Source organism: Amphiura filiformis, chromosome 4 (genome assembly GCF_039555335.1).
Source record: "Amphiura filiformis chromosome 4, Afil_fr2py, whole genome shotgun sequence".
Taxonomy (NCBI): domain Eukaryota; kingdom Metazoa; phylum Echinodermata; class Ophiuroidea; order Amphilepidida; family Amphiuridae; genus Amphiura; species Amphiura filiformis.
This window is the reverse complement of record NC_092631.1, coordinates 23,141,131-23,155,841: the sequence shown is the minus strand read 5'-3', so window position 1 is coordinate 23,155,841 and position 14,711 is coordinate 23,141,131. Positions and strand designations below refer to the sequence as shown.

The window sequence follows — 14,711 nt, the reverse complement described above, 5'->3', positions numbered from 1 at the left end:
TATATTCCGACTTCCCATGGACCGTAGCATCAATATGGAAGTACCCCCTCTGTTTATTTGCATTTGGGCTACTAGCTGCAATGAATCCAAAGGCGCATTGCAAAGAAAAAAATATGTCGGCTGTTGTTCTAGATTTTTAGAGCTAATTTTGTATGTTTTGACAGATTCAAAGGTCACCAAACCTCGGATTTCAATAGAAAAACAACAATAACAGAGGTTTGCATACCTTCGGAGGTTATCGACCATAAAGAGACAACAACTTCAAATAAATTGCTAAGTGACATTTTAATTAATCTAAAACAATAACCAGTAACAAATTAATATCAAATTAATTGTGTAAGTTTAATTTAAAGCATGTTAAAATGGTTTTCTTATGGGGGGAGGAACAGACTTATGACACACGGTATATAATGAAAATATGCTATAACTTACCGCCTTAGTTGACAAGGAGTGATAACTCGTCATTATTATGTACCGCATACGATAATGACGAATCCCAACTGAATATAAACCAGTCCCTTTTATCCGGTATCGACTTTTGGTAGTCAAAAACCCTTTTTTTTTTAATCTATTTAATTATTCGGCAAATGCATCAACATATTAAATACCAACAGAAAAAAACCCAGAATTATAACTGCCGAGCTGTCGTCCAGCAAGCTCTGAATGCACACATAACAATGGATATGATGCCTATAATGTCACCACAAGATACACAGATCCCAAAATTGGTAACAAAACTCGTTTATTAGATCCCAAAATTGGTAACAAAACTCGTTTATTATAGTCGCGTTCGGGCAATCGCACAAGACAAGTTTATACGCTGGCGAAGTTACGTAATAAATCGGATTAACTACCATAGCAATAGGTGAAAACAATTTTGAATATACCGCGCCGCACTACAAGCAGGTTGCACTAATCACCTGTGTATGTCTATAATCATAGAATACAATACCGGTCTTTTCAAAGATACTTATCTTACAGGTGCAAGTGATCAACATGATATGGTTCAATGCAGAGGTACCGCGTAACGTATCAGTGCGGGGCCGCCGGGCAATACAAATTTAGGCTAACATTGAATAAACGCGGAATTAAGAATATGCGTTTCTAGTACATACAGTGTCTGACTCTACCTGAGGACCTAGCCTGAGTCCCATGAGCTCCAAGAATGGCTCTCCATACACAAATGAACAAATACAATGACGGGTCGCCATTGCTCTCCATACACAAATGAACAAATACAATGGAGAGTCCGACTGCCATGCAAATGAGCCAAGTGTCCTCTCAAGGTATGATCTGTGGTATAACAGTAGAAAAGCAGTTAGGACGCTGGACAACCGATTGTTATTGTTCTGCAAGGCTCACTCAGTCATTTAATAAGGCAATACAAACGATCGAATTTGGTATTCAAATGAACAAAATTTTGAGTTACACCTTTTCAGTGTAAAATTTTTTTCTCGGCCAAATGAAAAGCAATAATTTTCATTTTTTCAGTAAATGTCAGGAAAAACTGTAATGCTTGATACTGTATTTTTTTTCAATTCTTAGTGTTAAACTTAGTCGTGAAATTCAGTCATTTAGTGTAAGATTTTCGATTTTGATAGGCTTCAACTCTGCCCGCGAGCCTTTTTTTGGATCTACCTTTTAGCTTTTCAAAGTAATATAGCTCGCTAAAGAAGGATTTTTCCCAACTTTCTAACGCACATCACCGTGAGCGATATATCATAATTTGGTCAGAATTTCCGTTTTGATTCCATAATTTTTGACTACCAGCTGAAAATTTTTCAAATCCACGCGTGAAATCTTAGGCTAATACTAGCATTGTGGATCGATATCTCTGGGTGCCCGGCCTGGATACAGTGTTGCCAGAACTTCAATATAGCAAAGAAATTACCTAGTGTTTCAATTGTCATGAAGGTGACTGTGTATAGTGCCTTTTGTTTGTGTTTGTTTGAAATTGCTTAAACCCACCGAAAGTCATAATGAAGCAGCCAAAACAATACAAGGTTAAACATGGAAGTTTATAACAACCTATTATAATGACCTAAAGGAAAAATCATTTATGGCAACAATGAGCCTTGCATTGTAAGTCATGGTTAAAATGTGTTGAGTACCCACCCCACCCCCATAGGGCTACATAATATTACATACCGGTACCTTATAATATTTATATAGCACGGCTATAGCTATACATTTAGAAAGTAGGTCCTATAGCGCTAACTTATGACAAATAGGCCTATACAAACCCGAACGCAAGTCTGAAGGGTGTAATGAAAATGCCAACCCGCGATGGGGGGGGGTCATTCAAAATTCACCTGGAGATAGGAGGGACAGAAAAAACAAACAAACAAACAGACAAAATGGTTTTCATAATCATGGAATCCATAGCCCCTATAAATTGAAATTGCAGGCTATCACGGGAGCAAATTTCCAAAATTCACCTCATTTACCAGAATTGGGGATTTGGGCTACCAAATCGCTGGTCAGGCAATCCTGGTTTTCAATGGAAAAGGGACCTTGTTGACAACAATTGAAATATCGATTATTTCTGCTGGTTGCTCTTGAGATAAAGTACTGAGTTTGACATTTTCGGATCATGAAGGGAAAAAGGGTAAAATAAAAACGGAAATTCTGACAAAACTATAATATATAGACCCACACGATGTGCTTTACAGAGGTGGGAAATATCTTTCTTTAGCAAACTGTATTAGTTTGAGACGCTAAAAAATGAATTCCGTAAAAAGCTCGCGGGCGAACTAAAGGCCTATAAAAATCAAAAATATCACACTAAAAGACAAAATATGATGCTTGAATTTTAACACCAGGATTTAAAAAAATGATATCCAAGCACTATGTCTTTAACTGACATTACTGAAGAAAAAAAAAATATTGCTTTATATTTGACCGAGAAAATAAATTTCATAGCAAAACGGTGTATCTCTGGTGCTATTTTAACATGTATCGATCGACTTTTAGCGCGACTATGCATTTCTAAAGAATTGGTTGTCCAGCGTCCTAACTGAAAGGTGAAAGAAAATTCACGCCGGAGCAATGCTCACGTGTTGAAGTCTAATGGTAACACATTTAAATGTTTTTTTGCTAAAACGTAATTGATTTTTAACAAGTGGCCTAAATGATTCTAACTATACCATAAACAGATGAAGGTTATTGATGATGATGGTCAGATCCTACCAATTAATGAGATTGGAGAAATCTGCTTTAGAGGTCGATCTTTATTTTTACATTACTGGGGAGAAGTAGAGAAGACAAAAGCAGCCAAGAAACCGAATGGATGGTACCACACAGGGTAAGATACATATGATTTTAATATGCTCGTCCACGGGATAATTTTCAGTTGGAATCTCGACGTCAGTTAGGGGGACCGAAGCAAATGTCGCCCATATATCGACCGACCAGTTTTGAGTTCCTAAATATCTTTGCAATTATCAATAATTATATGTACCGTGTTTTTATTCTCTTGGAGATTGGTGAATAAATTTTGAATTGAAGATGTGAATGTTGGCACACATGCAAATCTTGCAAATTACAAGTCCTTGACTTGTGTTTACTCACATTCCTCCAATAGAAACTTTAGCAAAAGGCAAATCAACAAAGAAGTTCCTGCCTAGAAGGTTACAAACATGAATACAATAGCTGGATAAACATTGCCTATCACATGGGTAAAGCCGATACCTCTTAGGGCGATACAAAAATAGTGAGCTCGGATGGTAAAACAGTAACAGTAACAGTTAATGTGTGTGTATCAGCCCACCAGCTCAAGTCAACAACCCAGGTCGCGACTTAGCATGCCACAAATCGGTCGATATGTCGGCGGGATTTGTGTGCTTTTCCTTATGCTCTGTACATTATTCGTTATCAGACTTTGCAATCGATGTTTGAATATTATCGTATTGTAAATATCGTAAATTACGTATTTTTAAAAGAAAACATAGCAGGATCTGAAATTGGCTGCATGAACTCACTGTCACATGCTATATCAATGATAGTGGGTAGCAAAATGAGGCAAGTCGATGATAAACTAGAACAAGTTGAATGGTGCTTAAAAAGCGTGTTTGGAAAAAGTATTTCAAGTTCTTAGACAAACGTCAAATTGTGTCAAAATCAAGATCATAAAAGATGTTTTTTGTTGTCTTTAGATTTCATTCTCTAATGAATCTAATAATGATAAGTCTAATTCTATTAATATTTTATTCATTTAACATTTTAGGGACTTGGGAACATTAGATGAAAGTGGGTACCTTCGGGTTGTCGGAAGAAAAGCGGTAATGCACAAGTTTAACACAATACAGACCACAAAAGAAAAAAGGTACCAGTTATGTTCACCCCTGTATATCCTAAACAAAGACAAAATTAAAACCAGCAGCCATTACGTCGCATTACGTGCACCCTTTAGCTCTACTTTAAGACCACAATTATTGATGACATCGGAATCGGTTGATAATTAATGAAATGGTGGTCGAGAACCCAATTAAGGGACGAAATCAAAGTTGCTCTGTTTTTCAATGGAAAGCACGGCGCTCGTTCTGTTGTTAGAGAACGCTCTTTGTACAAATCAATATGGCATCTAATGGATCTGCATCTTTTTTGAATTTGCATCTTCCTTGGCATTTGGGATCACCGTGTCTTTATTTCTTAACCGATTTCAACGAATGAGGTCCTAAATTCGAGCTAAAAGTTGCAGCTATTGGATGCAAGTTTTGATTATGACATATCCGTCTTTGTTTAGGATATAGGGTGACAATAACCGGTACCTTAATTCTTTTGTGGTCTTTATCTTTCCATCAGATACCATTCCATATAACATTGTACAATGCTCATTCCATAGGTAACCTTCGTTCATCCAATAGACTTCCAATGACATGATACTAAGCTGTAAAATAAATCGTTGTATAGGATTTATCTGTAGCAGGACTAACTTTGTATGGTTTGGAACAACCTCCCGCTTTCCATCCGAAGCCCGTTCATAGTTACCTTCACAAACAAGTTGTTGACTTAAATATAGAGTGTTTTTATTATGATTGCTAATTTTCATTTTGTGTTTGGTATGCCCTAGGTAGAAGTTGCCCCTTGAATCTTTAAGCATTAGAAATCTATCATCTGACTATAATAGTTATGTATATAGGGGTGCGTAGGGGTGTGTATGTTGGGGTCTATTGCCATTTCTTTTAGTACCCATTTTGGTCTGTATACAACATGTACAATTGGGCTATTCGAGAGGCTAATTACAACTAATAAACTGATAATCATATAGTCTAATGTACATTTAGTCTAATGTTGTTTGGTCCAATAACCAGTATGTCTACTAACATGACTAACCATATAGACTAGTTACCATTTGGTCTAATAACCATTTGGTCTAATAACTGTTTGGTGTAACAATCGTATAGTCTAATAACGAGTTGCAATGAGACAAGCATGTGTAATGAGACGAACGCTTGTAAAAGAACCGTCCCAGTGGGCACACGGGTCAGTTTCTGACGTTGTATATTATTTTGTAAATTATCATTCAAATATAGGGCCTAATTACTAAATGATAGTAATAAATTGATACTTACCCGTGTAGAGTTTCACAATCGGCCGGCAGGTGTACTATATCATGATTATAGGCCTGGTATCGCCATGGAGAATTGCCACGGGTATATCGCCCGCATCGTAGTCGGTGCAGAATGCACAGTTGGAATTCATACGCGGCAGCACCGCGCGGGAGGCAACCCGGTGTGGAGTTGGTAGGTCGTGCGCAGCGGTCATGCGTTGTGGTCGGTGCAGAGGGCCCCGTGCAGTAGGCACCCATACGCGGCAGGCAACCGGGTGTGGGGTGCCGTGTGCAGCGGTCACATTTTTGACCAAAAATCACATTTTTGACTAAAAATCACATTTTTGACCAAAAATCTAATTTTTGACCAAAAATCTAATTTTTGACCAAAAATCTAATTTTTGACCAAAAATCTAATTTTTGACCAAAAAACTCATTTTTGCCCAAAAATCTCATTTTTGCCAAAAATCTCATTTTTGACTAAAAATCTACTTTTTGACCAAAAATTTACTTTTTAACCAAAAATCTACTTTTTGACCAAAAATCTACTTTTTGACCAAAAATCTACTTTTTGACCAAAAATCTACTTTTTGACCAAAAATCTCTTTTTGACCAAAAATCTTTTTGACCAAAAATCTCATTTTTGACCAAAAAATCTCATTTTTGACCAAAAATCTCATTTTTGACCAAAAATCTCATTTTTGACCAAAAATCTCATTTTGATCAAAAATCTCATTTTGACCAAAAATCACATTTTGTCCAAAAATCAAATTTTTGACCAATTTGTTTTTTCAAGATGGCCACCACTGAGTAAACCTGCAACCTTGTGCTAATTTCTCACCTTTTCATATCAGTTTACCGTAATAAGCCTCAATTTGATTATTGGACCTGCTTTTAACCTTCAAATCCTAAATGGCCGCCAAATTTATCAGCTCTAATTACAGCACTGATCATGCTGAATTGAGGGTGCAAGATACACGATACCCAGTTAAATTGCACTACATGCAAGCATTAGATATTGATTAAAGTATTTGGACAAAAATACAGCAATTTAATTATTTTCAGAAATAAATCTGTAATGACTTCCACATAGATGTAGGCCACCTTTTAAATCAAACTTGCCTTTTTTTTCCAGACCGTTTCCGGCGCACCAAATCTGTATTCGCTTCAACAAACACATCTTAAAAACCAAACATTACATTTAATAACTTTTATTTTGTAGCCAAGATGTACGGGTATAATCATAATTTGGCTTTTGGCTTAGGTAAAAACGTATTTATAACATTAAAATGTCGGGTTATATAAAGGTCATGAAAACGTTTTAAAACATTTTGTATAAAAAAACACTACAACAATATTTTAACAATGTTTTCAAAATGCTATTGTAAACTATCAATGCAAACATTTTGCCAAATATTTTGTCAACACTTAAATAACTAATTATGTTAAAATATTTGCGTCCAGCAAACACAGAAATGTTTTTCATTTTTTTTTTTTTTTTCAAAACGTTTTAATAACATTTACATTTCGGGTTATATAAATGTCATGAAAACGTTTTTAAAATGTTATTGCAAATATTTTGGGCAAACATTTTTCGCAAAATATTTTTTCAACCTCAAAATAACATTCTGTTCAGAATGTTTTGTATCAAGTTTTCAAAAATGTTTTTGGAATGTTATTTAAACGTTTTTATACCCTTTATATAACCCGACATTTAAACGTTTCTGTAAAACATTTTGTGTTTGCTGGGCAGAAGATTATCAAAATGGTTTTTAATGCTATGAAAATGTTTTATACCCTTAATATAACCTTTATATAACCCGACATTTAAACGTTTTCTGACAACCTTTTATAACCTTTTACGAATGATCTCGAAAACATTTTGTGTTTGCTGGGATGTTTAATTTCAATTGCCTGACACGTAAGATAGAGAGGTGACGATGGAGGTACATGTAGAACTTTTTGAATGAACCTCGTATTTAATGTTAATAAGGGGTTTCCCTGGCTTGCGCATTTGGAATATCCATTCAATATTAACTTAAAGAAAACGCGTACAAATCTTCTTTTCACGTTACAACTTACTTAAAACTTCTGATACCATGCAAGGTATCTTTAACATATGGTTTCCAAGTCTTGACTTTTGATACGCTAACTAAACTGGAAATTGTTGACAGATTATACAACTAAATACTTTTATTTTTCTCATGGAAGAACTTCACACTAACTTTCTTAGACTGATGATCAGATCATACAGAGAATGTGATCAATAGTTTTGGAACTGTTCTGCGCTTGCACTCCACCCTTCGACACATGTTCAAAGGATCCTTGTCGTGATAAGTTTTAGCTGAAGGAGATAAGCATCGAAGTAGGCTTATTTCGCATTGATGATGTCATCACTACCAATATCAAGAAAATCTAGACCAGAATCTGTATTGCTTGCTTAGTTGTTCACCTTCTTTCTTTGTATGTTAAGACACATATCAAGGCAATAACAGCTGTTATCATTAAGCTGATGGGTTGGCGCCTAGATAGCTGTTAACCTCCGTTTTGAAGCTGGTCCGTTTCACAATTCCTGGAATTTGAGGCGGGAGTACATTCCATCTGCGGGATATAGATGGAATGAAGGACCCTTTGACCCTTCATGACTAACAAGGTTAGAACTGGAACTGATGAGTAGTATGTGGTGCCAACTCCTCTACGATGGACCCAAAGGCAGAATTTGCAGGAAGAAGGAGGGTTGATCTAGGAGTTGCTCCATGCCATTCTTTTACAATTATGGCTCTCTCAAGTGGCCAGTTCATCCGAAATCTTTGGCTGCATCTAACCTTTCTGATGTTAAGTCAATTTTCTTGATGCTTTATACATTGTACATTGTCATGGACTATAGTCTGTCTATTGATGGCCAATCTTCACTGATCTTGTTTTGATTCCTTTATCATGTGGCGCAACGACACGTAGGCTGTAACGACAAAAATAACAATTTAGGGATTATCATTTAAAATAAAAACACAACTATTTCCATATTTTACACAGAAACATTATATTTGGCATAGATATGCAGTATGATTAAATAATTATGCGTAATGTAAGATAGCCCTACTAAAGGTAGACCAGTTACTCCTGACTGTTTATAGGGTCATTCTGCTATACATTTCTTAGGGCCATTCTTCGGACCAAAAAGAGGGAAATTGTTACTTATTTTTGCTCTAGTTCCAATTCCAATACATACTGCTTTCGGCAGAAAAACAAAAGTGAGTTCGCTGAGCTGATTTACATTGAATGGCAAGTCACACTAGGGCGCATTACACCAAATCACTGCGCGAAAGGTGCAATTGTGATGAGTTCCGGTTAAAAATATATGGATACGTGGTGTCCTTATGGACCATGTTCTTCGTGAGGTCGGCATGTTCTGATTTAAATGAAAGATGCTAACCTATTAATGACTAAAATAGATATGAAATTATACAAATCGATTTCAGAGGAAAAGTAGACCCTGACCGAATTACTGCTAACGGAACAAGTTTTAATGCTAGTTTTGCCGTTGAAAATAGTGGCGTCGCCTTTCAACATTTTTTTTAATAAAAAACTGAATCTGTTACTGGGGTAGCGACGTTGGTCAGGGTAGCCCCTGTCGAAAAGTAAAGATGACCTACACTCATTATCATGTGTGATAACTACCATGGGTCAGTACATGCCATGTATACTCTTTTTTTACTAACTTTTATATCTGGTCAGATTTTTGGGGCAAATTAGTGAAAAAGCGGTTTTTTGCACATTTTTCATTAAAGAGAAATGTCAGAAACAATCGCTGTTGGACAGTTGTTATACATACATACACACAAAATTTCAGTATGGTTTTAGCATCTGCGAATTTTCCATTTAAATATTACAGTTGAATTTGTCTTCCCATTTTAGTGTTTTCTGTCGGTTTTATGTATGTACTCGCATTAAGAATCATTTTTCACAATGGCATGCTCAAAATTTTGTTTTGACCGTCGGCATTTCGTGCAAACATTATGCACATTACAACCGAATTTTATTCAAGTCACTCTCCGTGTATATTTTGGTTGCTACCGAAGTTTGCAAGTGATAAAAACAACTGGTACAAGGGACAACTTGGACTTATTTAGTTCTTCGTAAATCTTCTTCGTAATTATTTGGGTGACAAATGTCGGTTTTTTTTTTTTTTTTTGTAAATTCACATTTTCTTACTCACCGTGCTGCACCTATGAAACTTGACGCACATTTCTTCTTCTTTAGCATACTGCCACAACGTCCCATTTTGGAACTAATCTTTATTGAAAATTACCAAACATTTCCTTTGAATTTGCACGATTTTGGCTAACCATCCATTTTAATAGCTGACTAGCCTGAGTCCCTCGGCCCGACCTCGAACAGCCTGTCGAAACAATTCAAAAACACCTGCAAGCACAACCCGATGACCATGCGTAAGCAGTTCAAGGCCTGGTAGATCAAACCTAAACAGCTGATCTGTAGGGAGCACACCACTAAATCAATGCGCCATTTGTGCAACCCTACTGAGTTCCGGTAAAATACAGAAAGTTTTTGAGGTATAATGGGCTGCTCTTTGGACTAATAATCAGAAAGAGTAGCGAATGATAACTTAAATAAAAGTGTAAAGCCTGTGCATGAATTTGAATCACTAAAAAAGTCGCATTTTTATAATTATCGAGAAAATAGGTCCGCGAAATAAAAAATGGGCAGAAACGGGTTTACAGTCATGAGAGCATGTCAAAAACAGTGAGGGCGCTGTTTAGCGGCTCCTACCGGGAAAACGAGACGGAAGACTACCCATACATTGAAACATATGTTAAACTTTCATCGATTTGCAATCGACTGGTTATCCTTAAATTTCTCAGAATGTGCCGAAAAGGCCTCAAAACGAGCAAATAAAACTGGTGTTTTTACACGTATTTCAATGGGACAATTATTTAGTGGTGTGCGCCCTTCGAAGGGCCTAGGAGTAAAACCGTGCTTTTCAGAGATTCAGCCAAAATTGAAATGGCTTTTGATTCAATTGCAGTTTTTTCGATTTAAATAGATAGTTTATATGTTAGTGAATATATTTAATGCGTTTTAGATGCAAATTGCGCTAAGATTATTCCCCCCAGAGGCCTTCAAAGTTCAAGAAATTGCCACAAATTGTGTGAAAACAAGATTTCTTGGATTTAAAGCAATTTGGGCTTAAGGTGACAAATCGGTGCGTGCCGTTTAAAGCTGCCAAATCTTGGTTTTATATGGGCGGGGGGTGATTGTTATAAATCATTAACAGTAGACCCATGCAATTGTGAAACGTGATTTACTCTCATTTAAAACCGAATTTCATCAGATGGAAGGTTAAAAACTATCTAGAGAATTGGAATTTAATGCAAATATAGAAGAATAAGCATGAATGGTCAAAATGTTGAAAATTTGCCTATTTTCGGAATCCACCATGTAACTTTGAAAAGGAATTTCTCTTGAAGTGAATGTCACAGAGCAATTCTGTTTCGAGCGTTTTACTCAAAACATTTTATATTTCAAGAAAAAGATAAAAGAATTAAATTTTATGAACATCAGAAACCCAAACCGTGCTTTTCAGAGATTCAGCCAAAATTGAAATGGCTTTTGATTCAATTGCAGTTTTTTCGATTTAAATAGATAGTTTATATGTTAGTGAATATATTTAATGCGTTTTAGATGCAAATTGCGCTAAGATTATTCCCCAGAGGCCTTCAAAGTTCAAGAAATTGCCACAAATTGTGTGAAAACAAGATTTCTTGGATTTAAAGCAATTTGGGCTTAAGGTGACAAATCGGTGCGTGCCGTTTAAAGCTGCCAAATCTTGGTTTTATATGGGCGGGGGGTGATTGTTATAAATCATTAACAGTAGACCCATGCAATTGTGAAACGTGATTTACTCTCATTTAAAACCGAATTTCATCAGATGGAAGGTTAAAAACTATCTAGAGAATTGGAATTTAATGCAAATATAGAAGAATAAGCATGAATGGTCAAAATGTTGAAAATTTGCCTATTTTCGGAATCCACCATGTAACTTTGAAAGGGAATTTCTCTTGAAGTGAATGTCACAGAGCAATTCTGTTTCGAGCGTTTTACTCAAAACATTTTACATTTCAAGAAACAGATAAAAGAATTAAATTTTATGAACATCAGAAACCCTTGAAGGGAGCACAACACTAAATCAATGCGCCATTTGTGCAACCCTACTGAGTTCCGGTAAAATACAGAAAGTTTTTGAGGTATAATGGGCTGCTCTTTGGACTAATAATCAGAAAGAGTAGCGAATGATAGCTTAAATAAAAGTGTAAAGCCTGTGCATGAATAAAAAATCAAAAAAAAGTCGCATTTTTATAATTATCGAGAAAATAGGTCCGCGTATTAAAAAATGGGCAGAAACGGGTTTACAGTCATGAGAGCATGTCAAAAACAGTGAGGGCGCTGTTTAGCGGCTCCTACCGGGAAAACGAGACGGAAGACTACCCATACATTGAAACATATGTTAAACTTTCATCGATTTGCAATCGACTGGTTATCCTTAAATTTCTCAGAATGTGCCGAAAAGGCCTCAAAACGAGCAAATAAAACTGGTGTTTTTACACGTATTTCAATGGGACAATTATTTAGTGGTGTGCGCCCTTCGAAGGGCCTAGGAGTAAAACCGTGCTTTTCAGAGATTCAGCCAAAATTGAAATGGCTTTTGATTCAATTGCAGTTTTTCGATTTAAATAGATAGTTTATATGTTAGTGAATATATTTAATGCGTTTTAGATGCAAATTGCGCTAAGATTATTCCCCAGAGGCCTTCAAAGTTCAAGAAATTGCCACAAATTGTGTGAAAACAAGATTTCTTGGATTTAAAGCAATTTGGGCTTAAGGTGACAAATCGGTGCGTGCCGTTTAAAGCTGCCAAATCTTGGTTTTATATGGGCGGGGGGGTGATTGTTATAAATCATTAACAGTAGACCCATGCAATTGTGAAACGTGATTTACTCTCATTTAAAACCGAATTTCATCAGATGGAAGGTTAAAAACTATCTAGAGAATTGGAATTTAATGCAAATATAGAAGAATAAGCATGAATGGTCAAAATGTTGAAAATTTGCCTATTTTCGGAATCCACCATGTAACTTTGAAAGGGAATTTCTCTTGAAGTGAATGTCACAGAGCAATTCTGTTTCGAGCGTTTTACTCAAAACATTTTATATTTCAAGAAAAAGATAAAAGAATTAAATTTTATGAACATCAGAAACCCAAGGGAGCACACCACTAAATCAATGCGCCATTTGTGCAACCCTACTGAGTTCCGGTAAAATACAGAAAGTTTTTGAGGTATAATGGGCTGCTCTTTGGACTAATAATCAGAAAGAGTAGCGAATGATAGCTTAAATAAAAGTGTAAAGCCTGTGCATGAATTTGAATCACTAAAAAGTCGCATTTTATAATTATCGAGAAAATAGGTCCGCGTATTAAAAAATGGGCAGAAACGGGTTTACAGTCATGAGAGCATGTCAAAAACAGTGAGGGCGCTGTTTAGCGGCTCCTACCGGGAAAACGAGACGGAAGACTACCCATACATTGAAACATATGTTAAACTTTCATCGATTTGCAATCGACTGGTTATCCTTAAATTTCTCAGAATGTGCCGAAAAGGCCTCAAAACGAGCAAATAAAACTGGTGTTTTTACACGTATTTCAATGGGACAATTATTTAGTGGTGTGCGCCCTGTACCTGACCGGTCAGATGTTTGGTCAGCTGATCCAATTTACAATTTAGTCTCGTAGTCTCATATACACTGTTTCTACCCGTACAAATCAACTGAAGAAAAAGTGCATTGTAAAATCGAATGTCTGTGTGAAATTTATATACTGTAACGAGGTTGGATCAGCTGTTGGTTTGTTTACTTCTGCTCCGATCAGATATCAGATGAGATGTTCGTTCAGTGAAAATTATAACTTCTATGCAGTTGTGATGTGAAGTGACATGATATTTTACCTTTTTTGAACCTAGTATAAACTACGTCATGCATGTTGTTATATTGTAAGCTTTCTAAAAATTAGTAAACTGCAACTTCCTGGTTTTGTAATTGTATATCGATTCAGACATGGGCATGACTCATTTCACATGCCCTGTATTGGATATTGCATGAGTGTCAACATTTTACAACAAACAAGGCTTCACAGTTAAAGCCATATTATAACATTTTCATACAAAATAGATTAGCATTTCTTGGCCATAAATGTTACTTTTTACTGTCAGATATGTGGCCATCCACCACGAAGTGCCACGGCTCTAGATCATTTTCTGTTTATTGCAGATTTTGAAAGAATTCACTTTCAGCTTTAAAATGACACCTCAACCAGCTTTATCTGACATCTGGAAGTGATGTTATGGTTCATCAAAGGTCAAATTCCTACTATATTTTACATAGAAATCCATAAACTGTTTTTGATTGTATCTCAAAATGGAAAATGCTGACTTTACGACCAGTTTGTGGTGGATGGGCACATATATCCCCTTTTATTTGTGATCCGAACAACTCACGACAAAGCAAAGAAAATTTAAATTTACTTCCAGCGCATATGTCGCCAATACGCTCCACTCGTTCGGTCATGTTATGGTACGACCCTTTGTGTAGATCACCATCCCGCACGCCGTGTACGCATTACTATGTGTAATGAGTAATGACCATCGTATGCGTTCAACTAATATTTCCATCGTAATAATAAAAAACGCAGGTTCCTTCGTTTTATTCAAAATCTTGGATTTTTGACAAAACTACACAGCACCTAGAGTCTTGATTTTTGCAGGGTATATTGGTTTAAGGGGGTACTACACCCTTGGCCAATTTTGTGCCTATTTTTGCATTTTTCTCAAAAATAATAGCGCATTGGTGAGAAGTAAGATGTATATTATAGGGGCAAGGACTACAACTACTGCACTGAAAATTCAGCAACTCAAGACAAGTAGTTATTGATTTATTGATCAAATATTGGTTTCCCTCATTTTTGACTGTAACTCCACAACTGTTGTCTGTGCAGAAATAAAATTTACAGTGCAATAGTTGTACTCCTTGCCCCTATAATATACATATCTTACTTGTCACCAATGCGCTATAATTTTTGAGAAAAATGCAAA

The 14,711-nt window shown here is 36.1% G+C and overlaps 1 protein-coding gene across 1 annotated transcript in view; it reads left to right on the top strand.

The window, feature by feature from the left end:
• LOC140149739 (medium-chain acyl-CoA ligase ACSF2, mitochondrial-like) overlaps positions 1-14,711 on the top strand; it is a 49,025-nt gene that overhangs the window by 14,543 nt on the left and 19,771 nt on the right. Inside the window, exons 12-13 of the mRNA XM_072171797.1 lie at positions 3,156-3,304; positions 4,226-4,280. Coding sequence (XP_072027898.1) covers positions 3,156-3,304; positions 4,226-4,280 — 204 coding nt within the window. The remainder of the gene's footprint in view (positions 1-3,155; positions 3,305-4,225; positions 4,281-14,711) is intronic.